A 14,180-nucleotide genomic window follows, 5' to 3' on the forward strand; every position below is an offset into this window, starting at 1 on the left:
TGGCAATAACAGCTACCGCTGTACTAAGTGCACATTTTGCACCAGACTCTGCTCTGAGTTCCTGGTGTATATGATCTCATTTATCTTCACAACAATCTGTACATGAGATAAAGCTCTTGCCATGTTACAAGTGAAGAATCTGAAGCCTACACAAATTAACTTTCCCCAAGATAAATAGATACAAGCAGAAAAGCTGGGAGTTGAACCAAAGCCTAAGTGAATGCAGAGCTCCTGGCCTTCCCACCACTATGCCTCTTGCCAGCAAATGTTTACTAAATGCCTAGTTCACGCAAGGTACTGTCAGCACCAGGAGGAAGAGAAGAACAGAAAACAGGAAGTCACAAACCTAGTCTTAAGTCAGGCCCTTGTCTTCCAGAAGAGAAACTAGCTATAGATACCAGACAATACATGTGAAGTCAATAACTATAATAAATCATACTAAATATCAACGTTTCAGTACCATCAATAAGCAATGGAAAAGGTACATCTGGCTGGATTAGCTAAAGAAGGTTTCAAAGAGGAGGTATGGTTTAGGTTGGGCTTTGAAGAATGGGCTTCTCACTACTGCATACTGAAATAATGCCCATTAATAAGAAAATAATGAAAATAATGCCCATTAATAAGAAGGTGCTAAATGGGGAGTTCTCATCTGGGAGTAAGGTTTCCCTCTCCTCCCCAGGAGATACCTGGCAATGTTTGGAGGCATTCCAGTTGTCCGAACTGAGGGAAGAAGGGTGCCCTGGCATCTAATGGGTAGAGACCCATGGGAAGCTGCTAACCATGGTACAATGTATAAGGCAGCTCCCCACGACAAAGATCTGACCCAAAATGTCCACAGTGTCACATCAAGAAGCCCTGTGCTAAAGAAATGCCTTTATGGAGTATGTGCTTGATGATGATAATAAAATTACATTATTGCCTTCAAATAATATTGCTTTTACAAGATCACCATCAAAAACCTCCAGTTATAGGGGCGCCTGGGTGGCTCAGTGGGTTAAGGCCTCTGCCTTCGGCTCGGGTCATGATTCCAGGGTCCTGAGATCGAGGCCCGCATTGGGCTCTCTGCTCGGCAGGGAGCCTGCTTCCTCCTCTTTCTCTGCCTGCCTCTCTGCCTACTTGTGATCTTTGTCTGTCAAATAAATAAATAAAAATCTTAAAAAAAAAAAAAAAAACCTCCAGTTATATTCATTGCATAAAAGAATTAGATGGCAGGTAAGTAGATCTCTGGCCTTGGAAACTGGAAGAGAGTTCAGATCTGGAGATTCTGGTCTGGGAGCAGTTACCCTACAGAGAAAATAGAGCTGTGGGTTAGCCCAAGTTGCTGAGAGGTAAAAGCAAGAGCAAAGATAAGCAGAGAATTCAAGAGAGAACACAAAGAGGAGGGGCGCCTGGGTGGCTCAGTCAGTGGAGCGTCCAACTCTTGGTTTCACTCAGGTTGTAATCCTGGGCTGGGGAGAGTGAACCCTTCATTGGGCTCTGGGCTCTGCACAAGGTCTTCTTGTCTGTCCCCTTCTCCTCCTCAACCCCATTCACGTACTCTCTCTCTCAAATAAATAAAATCTAAAAAAATTAATAAAATGAAGAGGGGAGGGGTAGGCCAGCAGTAGTAAGCTACGACAGAGATGAAAAAGTCACAAGGAAGAACAAGAATAAGGTAGCATCATGACAACCAAGGCAAGCCTTTCGGGCTGTAGGTGACCAAGGTGAGAACAAAATGGAAATGTCACTGCCTAATCTAATTCCAAGTGTTCGTTATCTGTAGACCCCCACTTTTCTGAATCACTAACATTTTTTTTTCTAATTTTAAAGTAGGCTCCATGCCCAACGTTCAGGGCAGGGGGACTGAACTCAACCCTGAGATCAAGAGTCACATGCTCTGTTGACCAATCCCTGCTGGGCGCTCCTGATTCACTAACATTTTTGAGAATCTAATAAAACTATACATTCTGTCCTCCAAAAAGGTACCTACACATAAAACGACATCAACAATATCAGGAACTTGAGGGGTGCCTGGGTGGCTCAGTGGGTTAGGCCACTGCCTTCAGCTCGGGTCATGATCTCAGGGTCCTGAAATGGAGCCCTGCATGGGCCTCTCTGCTCAGCAGGGAGCTTGCTTCCCTCTCGGTCTGCTTCTCTGCCTACCTGTGATCTCTCTCTCTGTCAAATAAATAAATAAAATATTAAAAAAAAAAAAAAGAAAAAACAATATCAGGAACTTGATCAGAGCCCTTAGGAGGTCCACACAACAGCTCAAGAATCCCAGCTCTAAATCTTTTTTTTTTTTTTAAGATTTTATTTATTTATTTGGCAGAGAGAGAGCGTGAGCACGAGCAGGGGGAGGGGCAGAGGGAGAAGCAGGCTCCCTCCTGAGAAAGGAGCCCAGTGTGGGACTCGATCCCAGGACCCTGGGATCATGACCTGAGCCAAAAGCAGATGTTTAACCGACTGAGCCACCCAGGTGTCCCTGCTCTAAATCTTCTTGCTAAAATGAACTTGGCTTATTTCCTTAATACATTTCCCTCTCCTCAAAGTATAACTGTCAATATAAAAAGACTTACCATTTCTTGATTATTTTTTTTTAAGATTTTATTTATTTATTTGAGAGAGAGCATGAGTGAGAGAGATCATAGAGGGAGAGGGAGAAGATTCCCTGCTAAGCAGGGAGCCCAACACAGGGCCCGATCCCAGGACCCTGACATCATGACCTGAACTGAAGGCAGATGCTTAACTAACTGAGCGGAGCCACTCAGGCTCCCTTTTTATTATTTTCAAAAAGGAAAGGTATATATGTCTGATACAAAACAAAGTATACTTTAAAAATAACTTACGCTTAGGTTTAATTCACCGACACCCATGTAGAAATACTTAGACACACATAACTCAAACACCCAACTCCCCTCAATCGGACAGCCCTGCCTACAAGTCAGAAGCAAGATGGAAAGAAAAAAGTGCTAAGATCATTCATTCAAGGATAAGGACTGAGACCCTACCAAAATCTAATCTTCTAGAGAAGAATAAAGATTTCTCCATAAGGACTGGACTTTAGTTCTCTTCCAACTGCTAATGTCTCAAATCATAATTACGTTCCTGTCTCAGCAGTAAAAAGCACATGTCAAACCCGGGATCACTTCATCTGCCATGTTCTTGCTAGTCCTAACAATTGCTACTTGTTAATGCTTCTAAAACATTATTTCAATTAAGACTCATAAGAAATCTGTGAACTCTTATAACTATTATCCTTATTTTCAGAGGAGGAGACGGGCTCAGAGAGAATGAATGGTTTTCCTGGGCCAGAGGAATGATGACTCAAATCAGGTTTAACAGCAAATCCCCTGGTCCTCCCCATGGACCACACGGCTTCTTCAGAGGCAAGTACAGCAGCTACTGCCTTTTACCAGAAGAGCCTGGGGCAACTGGCACTCTCCACGCCAAATAATCTTTTTTGTCCTAAGTATCCTCAAAAATATGTTGGAAAAAGTATCCTCAAAATACGTTGGAAAAAATATGCTGGAAAAAGTATCCTCAAAAATATGTTGGAAAAAAATATGGAAAAAAAATATGTTGTACGATATGATTTCCAGGGTGCGTCAGCTGTTTATTAGCTAGAAAGCCTCACTGAAGTCTACACAGAAAAAGAACATAGCTATTCCATGTTTATGGAGCATATTCTTAGCACTTCTGTACTTGGTTTCACAAATTAGTTTACACTTGCTTTTAATTTGCTTAACAAGTGTTCTTAAGATCTCTTTCACATGTGTCCCATCTGTCCAAGAATGCAGGGACTGTGTGGGTCTGTCTTCACAGCTCTACCCCTCAGCACCTGGGACAGTGCCGAGCAGATGATCAAGAACCATCTGCTGAAAAAGACCCAGGCTGGCAACCTGATGTTGCTTCTGACACTGGGAATTCAAACACTACGACTGACGGACTAGACGCAGAAAGGACTTACGCTCGGTAAGAACACAGAATAAGTAAAATCAATACCTTTTTTCCCTTCTTTCTTCCCCTCAGGCCATTTCAATCTTGTTGGTGTCATCGTGACAGCTGGAGAGCCAGAAAATAACTGTAACAAGAACATTTTATAGTGGCTTAAATCTGCTAATGTCATTCCTACAGACAGACTTTACTAACAGAATTATTCACTTGTTCAATTTCCATGTGAAGAGTTTTACTGAGCTGATTATATTTATATGTCATTAGTCTTAACTGATTTTATTGCTGGCTTAATGAAGCCACATGTGTGGGGCCCCTAGAAGGACTACCCAACAGATACCACAGTGCCAGCCAGGCCCAGCTCAATGGTACCGGCCCCACAGAGTCTCCCAACAGGAACTATTCCCTTCAGCACTGTTTGTGGAGGTCCTTCACTGTATTTGGCATCGCTGCATATGACTGGCTATATCCTTCCGGAACTCTGCGTGTTTGTTTTGACCATCAGCATAAATGAAAGGATTTAGAAAAAGGCACCAGAGAAACACAGTAAAACAGGCCACAGTATATCAATATTTCTCCTTTCTACAAATGTGCACAAAGAGGAAGGCCAAAGAATAGTATCTTACTAAGTTCATATTTTCTTTGCTGGCTCTCTTCATTTCACCAATGGCTACAGATTCCGGAGTAGGATACTTGTTTTTCTTTTCTGACATCATCTGATTTCCCAGGACCTTCCGCTGATTTAGGAAGAGAAAATATGTGATTTATAAAGATCTACTATATCTGTATTGTAGCTAAACTGGCTGGTCTTTAAATCTATAGTTTCTTAGTTTAGAAAAATTTCAGATTTCAAATAAATTTCAGATTTCTGATAAATTCTCCCAGGCCGTCTTATACAAGGGAGGCCAAAGCATGTTCCAAAAAATTCTGAAATCATTGCCTTCCTTTAGGTGATCCCTTTTCCTCTACATTTGAAATACCTGAAATATAAGAAAGTTTTACAGTTGATTTAAACTAGCTAATGCAGGCAAGTTACAGTGTGCTTCTAAGACCATTAAAAAAAAACAGTTATTTAGCAGTATAATTTTTTTAAAGTTTTATTTATTTGACAGAGAGAAAGAGCGCAAGCAGTGGTAGCAGGAGAGGGAGCAGCAGCCTCCCCGCTGAGTAGGAAGCGAGATGCAGAACTCGATCCCAGGACCCTGAGATCATGACCACACACAGCCAAAGGCAGATGTTTAACCAACTGAGTCACTGAGGCGTTCCTAGCAGTATAATTTTTTTCCCCAAAGATGTGTTGTCCCTGGCAGCTGTTAAGAGCCCCCTCCCGACAGGGATACTTCTGCTAGGTCCACTCTAAGTCTGCTTCCCTGACATGTCTTTGTACAGGATTAGAAAACTTGGAGAAATCTTTAAGAGTTTCTAATATAGCACAAGAGCGTACAGGCCATCTTAAGGGGCTCACATGACTATACTGTCATTCAGAGCACAACTAAAATCGCTTTCATCTATGAACAGCTTAGAAGCTGACATAACCTACTGTAATAGCTGATAGTGACAATTCTACCATCTTTAGGGAAATCTTCCCTTTTTTCTTCTTAGAGAATAAGTTTAAATCCCCAGAAAAGAATTTAACAAAGCTAGAAGATGAAACCCTGCAATATAAATCTTAGCAATTTTTTTAAAGATTATTTACTTATTTATTTGACAGAGAGAGACAGCGAGAGGAACACAAGCAGTGGGAGTGGGAGAGGGAGAAGCAGGCTTCCCGAGGAGTAGGGAGCCCAAGGCAGGGCTCGATCCCAGATGCTTAATGACTGAGCCACTCAGGCACCCCTCTTAGCAGCAATATTAAGAATATTCCAATATAGGGGCACCTGGGTGGCCCAGTGGGTTAAAGCCTCTGCCTTTGGCTCAGGTCATGATCCCAGGGTCCTGGGATGGAGCCCCGCATTGGGCTCTCTGCTCTGCAGGGAGCCTGCTTCCTCCTCTCTCTCTGCCTGCCTCTCTGCCTACTTGTGATCTCTCTCTGTCAATTAAATAAATAAAATCTAAAAAGAAGGGAATATTCCAATATAATAAATTATTTACATGAGAGAAATTCTGGAGGAAAAACTTTAGCCCAAAAAAGGGATCAAAGAAGAATATAAATTGAATAGCTAAAACACAGAAAAGCTGGAAAAATGAGACTACTACATCTTCCTTTCAGAAATCAGCTATCACCTCAGTAAGCTGAAATGGGGATGCCAGGAGCCACAGGACCGGCTGTAAAGCTTCTAATGAACATTTTTTTTTTTTAAAGATTTTATTTATTTATCAGAGAGAGAGGGAGAGAGAGCGAGCACAGGGAGACAGAATGGCAGGCAGAGGCAGAGGGAGAAGCAGGCTCCCCGCTGAGCAAGGAGCCCGATGCGGGACTCGATCCCAGGACGCTAGGATCATGACCTGAGCCGAAGGCAGCTGCTTAACCAACTGAGCCACCCAGGCGTCCCTCTAATGAACATTTTTTAAAAAGATTTTATTTATTTATTTGCGAGAGAGAAAGAGCAAGAGAGAACACAAACAGGGAGGAAGGAGAATAAAGAAGGAGAGGGAGAAGTGGGTTCCCCACCTGAGAAAGGAACCCCATGTGGGGCTCACCCTGAGATCATGACCTGAGTCAAAGGCAGCCGCCCAGCCAACTAGAAACCCAGGAGCCCCTCCAATGAACTTTCACTTTTTTTCATTTTTTTTCCATTTCTTTGTTTTAAATTTTTTTTATTATGCGATGTTAGCCACCACACAGTACATCATTAGTTTTTGATGTAATGTTCCATGATTCATTATTTCCAACAAACTTTTAAAAAGACATTTCGGGGGCGCCTGGATGGCTCAATTGGTTAAACATCTGACTCTTGGTTTCGGCTCAGGTCTTGATCTCAGGGTGGTGAAATCGAGCCCCAAGTCGGGCTCTGCACTCGGTGCAGAATTTGTTCAGTGCAGAATCTGTTGGAGATCCTCTCCCTCTTCCCCTCCCCCAGCTCTCTCACTCTCTCTCTGAAATAAATAAAATCTTTTTAAAAAGGGGAAAAAAAGGAAACTATCTCCTTAAAAAAAAAAAAAAGATATTTCATTACTCTATCACTATTGAGCAAAAACAATTATCTATTAATAGCTCAAAAGTCTCTTCATTCATAATGAAAATATCCTGTTTCATAAAATTCGGTAACATTTATATTTAAAATTACTGTTCTAAAATGTCTTATACTGAAAGATTGATAAGCTCTTTTATAATTCTAAAGTCCTAAATTCTCTCTCCACAAAGAAATGGGCAGCTGCCAAGAGGATACTCCATATTCACATTTCAGGCCACACTAAGCAATACATCTAGAGCCACTGCAGAACTTTCTTTCACTAGGATGAAAAAACTACACCCCTCTAGCTTCAGTTAAAGAAATATTTGACTAATAACTTTTTAGTTTATTTGACTAATAGCTTTTTTGTTATCAATCAGCTCAATGACAGGAAGTCAGAGGGAATGACAGACTTCCAAGTAAAATGAACCAACAAGGATATTCATTTTATGAACTACATGTCGCAGGTGAATATACTGCTAGGGTTCTAGAAAAATAAATGAATTTTTAATTATAATATATATAAGACAAAACTTACCATTTTAGCCATATTAAGTGTATAGTTGAGCAGCATTAATTCCATTCATACTGTTGTGCAACCATCACCACCAGCCATCTCCAGAACATTTTCATCTCCCCAATAGAAGCTGGATACCCACTAGACAATAATTCCCAGTTCCCCCCATACTCTTAGCCCCTGACAACCACCATTCTACTTTCTTTCTCTATGAATTTGACCATTCTAGTTATCTCATATAAGTGGAATCATATAGTACTTGTTCTTTGTGACTGGTTTATTTCATTTGACATAATGTCCTCAAGGCTCATCAATGTTGTAGTATATGTTAGAATTTCCTTTCTTTTTAAGGCCAAATGATATTCAATTTTATGTATATACAATATTTTGTTTATCCATTCACCTGTCAATAGATACTTGGAGTGGCTTCCACCCTTCACTTACTGTGAATAATGCTGCTACAAACATAGGTGTGCAAACATCTGTTTATGTCCTTGCTTTCAGTTCTTTTGGGTGCATACCGAGAAGTGGAACTGCTGAATATTTAATTTTTTGAGGAACTGCCATCCTGTTATCCATGACAGGTACACTGTTTTACATTCCCACCAACAGCGCATGAGCGTTTCCAATGTCTCCACATCCCCACCAACACGTGTTATTTTCTGGCTTTTTCCATAATAGTCATCCTACTGTGACTTGCTATCTCACTGTGGTTTTCATTTGCATTTTCCTAAAGATTAAGTGATACTGAGCATCTTTTCATTTGCACATCTTCTTGGGAGAAATGTCTAAGTTCTTTGCTTATTTTTTAATTGTTTTCTTGTTTTTGTAAAAGTTCATTATATATTCTGGACCTTAACTCCTTCTCAGATATATGTCTTACAAATGTTTTGTTCCATTCTGTGAGTTGCCTTTTCATTCTGTTGATCACAAAGGAAATTTTGATGGTAAGCAAGACTAATGCCTCAGAGGCTACTGGCCCCCACAGAATTGAGAGTGAATTCTAAATTTCTATTAATGATAATAGCTAAGACCAAAATGAGATTTAGATACTGTAGCAATGGTTAATGACTGCAGCTTAAAGAAAAATATATATATTTTCTTAAAATATATATAAATATATATTAATTTTATTTTTCATTTTAATCAGAGCTCCTTACTCTTGCTGGATTTATAGATTTTAATAATGTTAAAACAATTTTTTTAAAGATTTTATTTTTTTATTTATTTATTTGACAGAGAGAAATCACAAGTATATGGAGAGGCAGGCAGAGAGAGAGAGGGAAGCAGGCTCCCTGCTGAGCAGAGAGCCCGATGTGGGACTCAATCCCAGGACCCTGAGATCATGACCCGAGCCAAAGGCAGCGGCTTAACCCACTGAGCCACCCAGGCGCCCCTGTTAAAACAATTTTAAAAAGAAAAACAGCAGAACACAGAACTGTGCTTAATCTCTCTCCAAGTTAACCAGAACCTTGCTTTAGTTTATGCCTGAAAATTCGAACCCCATTATCATGTTATCTACTGCCATCTGATGGCAATATGCAGTAGCTACAAGTTCAGATCGTCCACAAGGATGTGTAAATCAAACAAGCATAACGATGACATCAACAGCACAGAAGCAGATATTGTACTTGTTTTAAAAAATATATTTTTAAGTAATTTGATACAAAGGAAGAGAATATACAACTGGATTAAAATGTTAAGCTTACAAAAATTTCAGCTACCTAAAACTCACTAGTCTATTGGAAAATCCATTTCCTAACCATTTCTGTAAGACTGTCAACTCCCTCACTTCTCCATAGCTTCTACAAATTGTGCAGTGAACTTTGTGGCACAAAGCAAAGAACTCTCCACACTGCTCAGGAATGGGGACTCTGTCCTCAGTCCCAAAGAAAAGGAAGGACCTTTCTTTTACTCTCTAATCGTACAGCCCCTTCTCCAATTTGAAACACAGCAAAATGCTATAAAAATTAAAAGTTTTTCCAAATTCTATCTTTATCTTCTTACAAATGAACCCTTTACAGGGTCCCAAAGAATAGAAGAAAATTGTTTATGCCTAAAAAAAGTCAGACTGTTAAGCTTTCTCAAAGTCAATGCTAAAAATGACAGCATGGCATACCAACCTTAATAAGGCCACTGAAGGAACGTGAACGGGCTCTTTTCTGTACCTGAGGAGTAGAAGATTCTCGCCCTGGCGTCTGGGTCACAGACTGTTTATTAAACTAAGAGAAAACAAACATTTTATTATTATTTCCCCCCATCAAGAGCTAGGATTCTATGACAACAGCTAAGTGTAAATATCCAGACAAGACCAGGAATAAGTAAGTCTGTACACATATGGATTAGTAGGTTAGAAAGCAAATCTCAAAGGCAGAAAATATGTTGCCAAAAAGTCAAAATTTATTAAATTACTCTAAGGAGATGGCACTTTATTTTCCTTTTTCTTATGTACTACGAAGTTGGAAGTATTGCCCCTATTTTACAGATTAGGAAACCAAAACCCAGAGAGTTATGTAATTTGCCCACGATCTCAGCTGGTAATCAAGATTTTTTGGCAGAAAGTATCTTGGACATAGAGAGTGACTAGCACAACAAAAACAGTTCTTAATTTAAAATAAATTGCATGCATGGGATGCCTGGGTGGCTCAGTGGGTTAAAGCCTCTGCTTTTGGCTCAGGTCATGATCCCAGGGTCCTGGGATCAAGCCCCACATCCGGCTGTCTGCTCAGCAGGGAGCCTGCTTCCCTCTCTCTCTCTGCCTGCTTGTAATCTTGTCTGTCAAATAAATAAATAAAATCTTAAAAAAATAAAATAAAATAAATTGCATGCAGAATAAAGAAGTTACTAAAGCTCTTTAAATGGACATCTATCATGATTGCCTGCCAGTATTATCAGAGGAAATACATCAAAATAAAAAGTGATTAATTTTATCAATATCAGCTGTCTGTTTGATAGTATCTAACATGGAGAAATGCAAGATATAAAACACTGTATTGTCTCTATGTGGAAAACACAGAAGTCTCCACCCCCAAATTACTAGAATTCGTATAGCAATTCAGTAATGTGGCAAGATACAGTATCAATGCACAGAAATCAGCTGATTTCTTACACACTAACAATGAAACCATAGAAAGAGAAATTAGAAAATTGATTCCATTTACAATAGCATTAAAAACCCTAAGACACCTTGGAATAAACCCAACCAAAGAGGTGAAGGATCTATACTCTAGGAACTTATGAAAGAAATTTAAGAAGACACAAAACAATGGGAAAACATTCCATGCTTGTGGATCAGAAGAAAAAACATTGTTAAAATGTCTATGCTGCCCAGAGCAATCTATACTTTCAATGCCATTCTGATCAAAATACCAATGGCATTTTTCAAAGTGATGGAACAAACAATCCTAAAAATTGTATGGAACCAAAGAAGACCCCAAATCGCCAAGGAAATGCTGACAAAGAAAAACAAAGCTGGGGCATCATGCTGCCTGATTTCAAGCTCTATTACAAACCTGTGATCACCAAGACAGCATGGTACTGGCACAAAAACAGACACATAGACCAATGGAATAGAATTGAGAGCCCAGATATGGACCTTCAATTCCATGGTCAACTAATCTTCGACAAAGCAGGAAAAAATATTCAGTGGAAGAAAAACAGTCCCTCTTCAATAAATGGTGCTAGGAAAATTGAACAGCTATATACAAAAGAATGAAACTAGACCATGGGGCGCCTGGGTGGCTCAGTGGGTTAAGCTGCTGCCTTCAGCTCAGGTCATGATCTCGGGGTCCTGGGATCGAGTCCCGCATCGGGCTCTCTGCTCAGGAGGGAGCCTGCTTCCCTCTCTCTCTCACTCTCTCTCTGCCTGCCTCTCTGTCTACTTGCGATCTCTCTCTGTCAAATAAATAAATAAAATCTTTAAAAAAAAAAAAAAAGAAACTAGACCATTCCCTTACACCATACACAAAGATAAACTCTAAATGGATGAAAGACCTCAATGTGAGACAGGGATCCATCAGAATCTTAGAGGAGAATATACACAGTAACCTCTTTGACATTGGTCACAGCAACTTCTTTCAAGACACATGTCCAAACGCAAGTGAGACAAAAGCGAAAATGAACTTCTGGGGCTTCATCAAGATAAAAGGCTTCTGCATGGCAAAGGAAATAGTCAACAAAACAAATAAGCAACCCACAGAATGGGAGAAGATATTTGCGAATGACACTACAAAGATCTATAAAGAACTTCTCAAACTTAACACCCAAAAAACAGATAAGTCAAAAAATGGGCAGAAGACATGAGCAGACACTTCTCCAAAGAAGATATACAAATGGCTATCAAACACATGAGAAAGTGTTCTCATCATTAGCCATCAGGGAAATACAAATCAAAACCACACTGAGATACCACCTTACACCAGTTAGAATGGCAAAAATTGACAAGGCAAGAAACAACGAATGCTAGAGAAGTTGTGGAGAAACTATTACACTATTGTGTAATAGAGAAACTATTACACTATTGGTGGGAATGCAAATTCGTGTAGCCACTTTGGAAAACAGTGTGGAGGTTCATCAAAAAATTAAAAATAGAGCTCCCTATGACCCAGCAATTGCACTACTGGGTATTTAGCCCAAATATACAGACATAGTGAAAAGAAGGGCAATATACACCCCAATGTTCATAGTAGCAATGTCCAAAATACTCAAAATCTGGAAAGAGCTAAGATGCCCTTCAAAAGACGAATGGATAAAGAAGATGTGGTCCATATACACAATGGAATATTACTCAGCCATCAGAAAAGATGAATACCCAACTTTTGCATCAACATGGATAGGACTGGAGAAGATTATGCTAAGTGAAATAAGTCAAACAGAGAAAATCAATTATCATATGGTTTCACTTATTTGTGGAACTCCTAGTGTCCTCCATTTGTCCTCCACAAATGGAGGACACTAGGAGTAGGGAAAAATATAGGGAGAGAAATCGGAATGGGAGACAAACCATGAGAGACTATGGACTCTGGGAAACTGAGGGTTTTAGAAGGGAGAGGAATGGGAGGGATGGGTGAGCCCGGTGATGGGTATTAAGGAGGCATGGATTGCATGGAGCACTGGATATTATACATAAACAATGAATCATGGAACACTACATGAAAAACTAATGATGTACTGTATGGTGACTCACAATACAATTTTTAAAAAACCACTGTATCGTCTTATTTAATGCTTTGATTCGCCATTCATCTCCCCAGTTAAAAAAATAATGACCTAGTACTTAATTCTTCTATATATCTGCTTTTTCTAACTATAGTTTTTAAATACGTGAATTGTAATTTTGCAAATTTTTATCCATTCAGATTCAGTTCTGGAGGTTTAAAAAAATGATCATTTTCATACATATTATATGAAAAAGTTCTCAAAGTTAATTATCAGAAAATTTAGTCACTTCTAAAGAGCTTAGAAAGCAAGCATCCCTCCTGGATATATTGAGACAACTGACAAACCATCATTTCTGATAATGTTGGCCAGGTAAAATAAGAGGGGCTCTCTTGTATCCAGCTGGCTGGAGCATCCATAGTTTCCTAGGAAGCTGTTTATCAATGTGTGTCCAATGTCTTTTCAAAACACATACTGTAATCCCCCTTTATTCATGATTTGCTTTCTGAGGTTTGTTACCATAATCAACCACAGTCCAGAAGCAGATGGTCCCTCTTCTGATGTATTTTCAAAAGGTCAGTAGTAGCTTAATGCTATGTCACAATGCCTATATATCATTCAGCTGACTTCAGCTAATCACATAAGCATTTTACCATTTTTTTTAAAAGATTTTATTTATTTATTTGACAGACAGAAATCTCAAGTAGGCAGAGAGGCAGTCAGAGAGGGGCGGGGGAGGCAGGCTCCCCGCTGAGCAAAGACCCTGGGATCATGACCCAAGCCAAAGGCAGAGGCTTCCACTGAGCCACCCAGGCGCCCCAAGCATTTTATCATCTTACATCATCACAGGAAGGATGAGTATAGTATAGTAAAATATTTTGAAAGAAAGAACACATTCACATAACTTTTATTATAGTATACTGTTATACTTGTTCTATTTATTAGTTACCATTGTTAATCTCGCATTGTGCCTAATTTATAAATTATACTTTATTATAAGTATGTATGTATTTAAAAAATCATACATCCATGGTTTTCAGGCATATACTGGGGAGTCTTGGAATGCACCCCCCACAGATAAGGGGCAGGAACGACTATATTAAAAAAAACACACCACCTATGAAGTCCTTACTCAAAAACTAACTAAATAAATAAAACTAATTGGTATTCAGATCAAGTTTGTAGAACTGGATCTAACTACAAATTTCTCATAAATACAGTGAACTGAGGAACATGTTCAATAACACCACAAGGGTGCAACCAACAAAATCTAGACTGTGGAAAACAAACTATATGGTTTCTTTCACAAATAAAGGGCAGAGAGAGAGAGGGAGAGAGAATGTGAGAATATGTGTATTTAAACGTGATGTAGTAACCTGGATTAGATCCTGGCACAGAAAAAGGGCATTAGCAAAAAAAAACTTCTAAAATCTGAATAAAATCTCTAACCTTAATAGTAA

General features: G+C 39.4%; 1 protein-coding gene across 2 annotated transcripts in view; it reads right to left on the bottom strand.

Annotated features, from left to right (window-relative positions):
* The window catches only part of ARHGAP19 (Rho GTPase activating protein 19), a 66,753-nt gene that overhangs the window by 4,030 nt on the left and 48,543 nt on the right, over nt 1-14,180 (bottom strand). Inside the window, exons 9-11 of one of the 2 annotated variants that reach the window (XM_059398255.1) lie at nt 9,687-9,785; nt 4,560-4,670; nt 3,985-4,063 (exon numbers count right to left, since the gene is read on the bottom strand). In XM_059398255.1, coding sequence (XP_059254238.1) covers nt 3,985-4,063; nt 4,560-4,670; nt 9,687-9,785 — 289 coding nt within the window. The remainder of the gene's footprint in view (nt 1-3,984; nt 4,064-4,559; nt 4,671-9,686; nt 9,786-14,180) is intronic. The other variant, XM_059398256.1, reaches the window with a different exon arrangement.

The sequence above is a fragment of the Mustela nigripes genome, chromosome 4 (assembly GCF_022355385.1).
Source record: "Mustela nigripes isolate SB6536 chromosome 4, MUSNIG.SB6536, whole genome shotgun sequence".
In the NCBI taxonomy this organism is placed as follows: Eukaryota; Metazoa; Chordata; class Mammalia; order Carnivora; family Mustelidae; genus Mustela; species Mustela nigripes.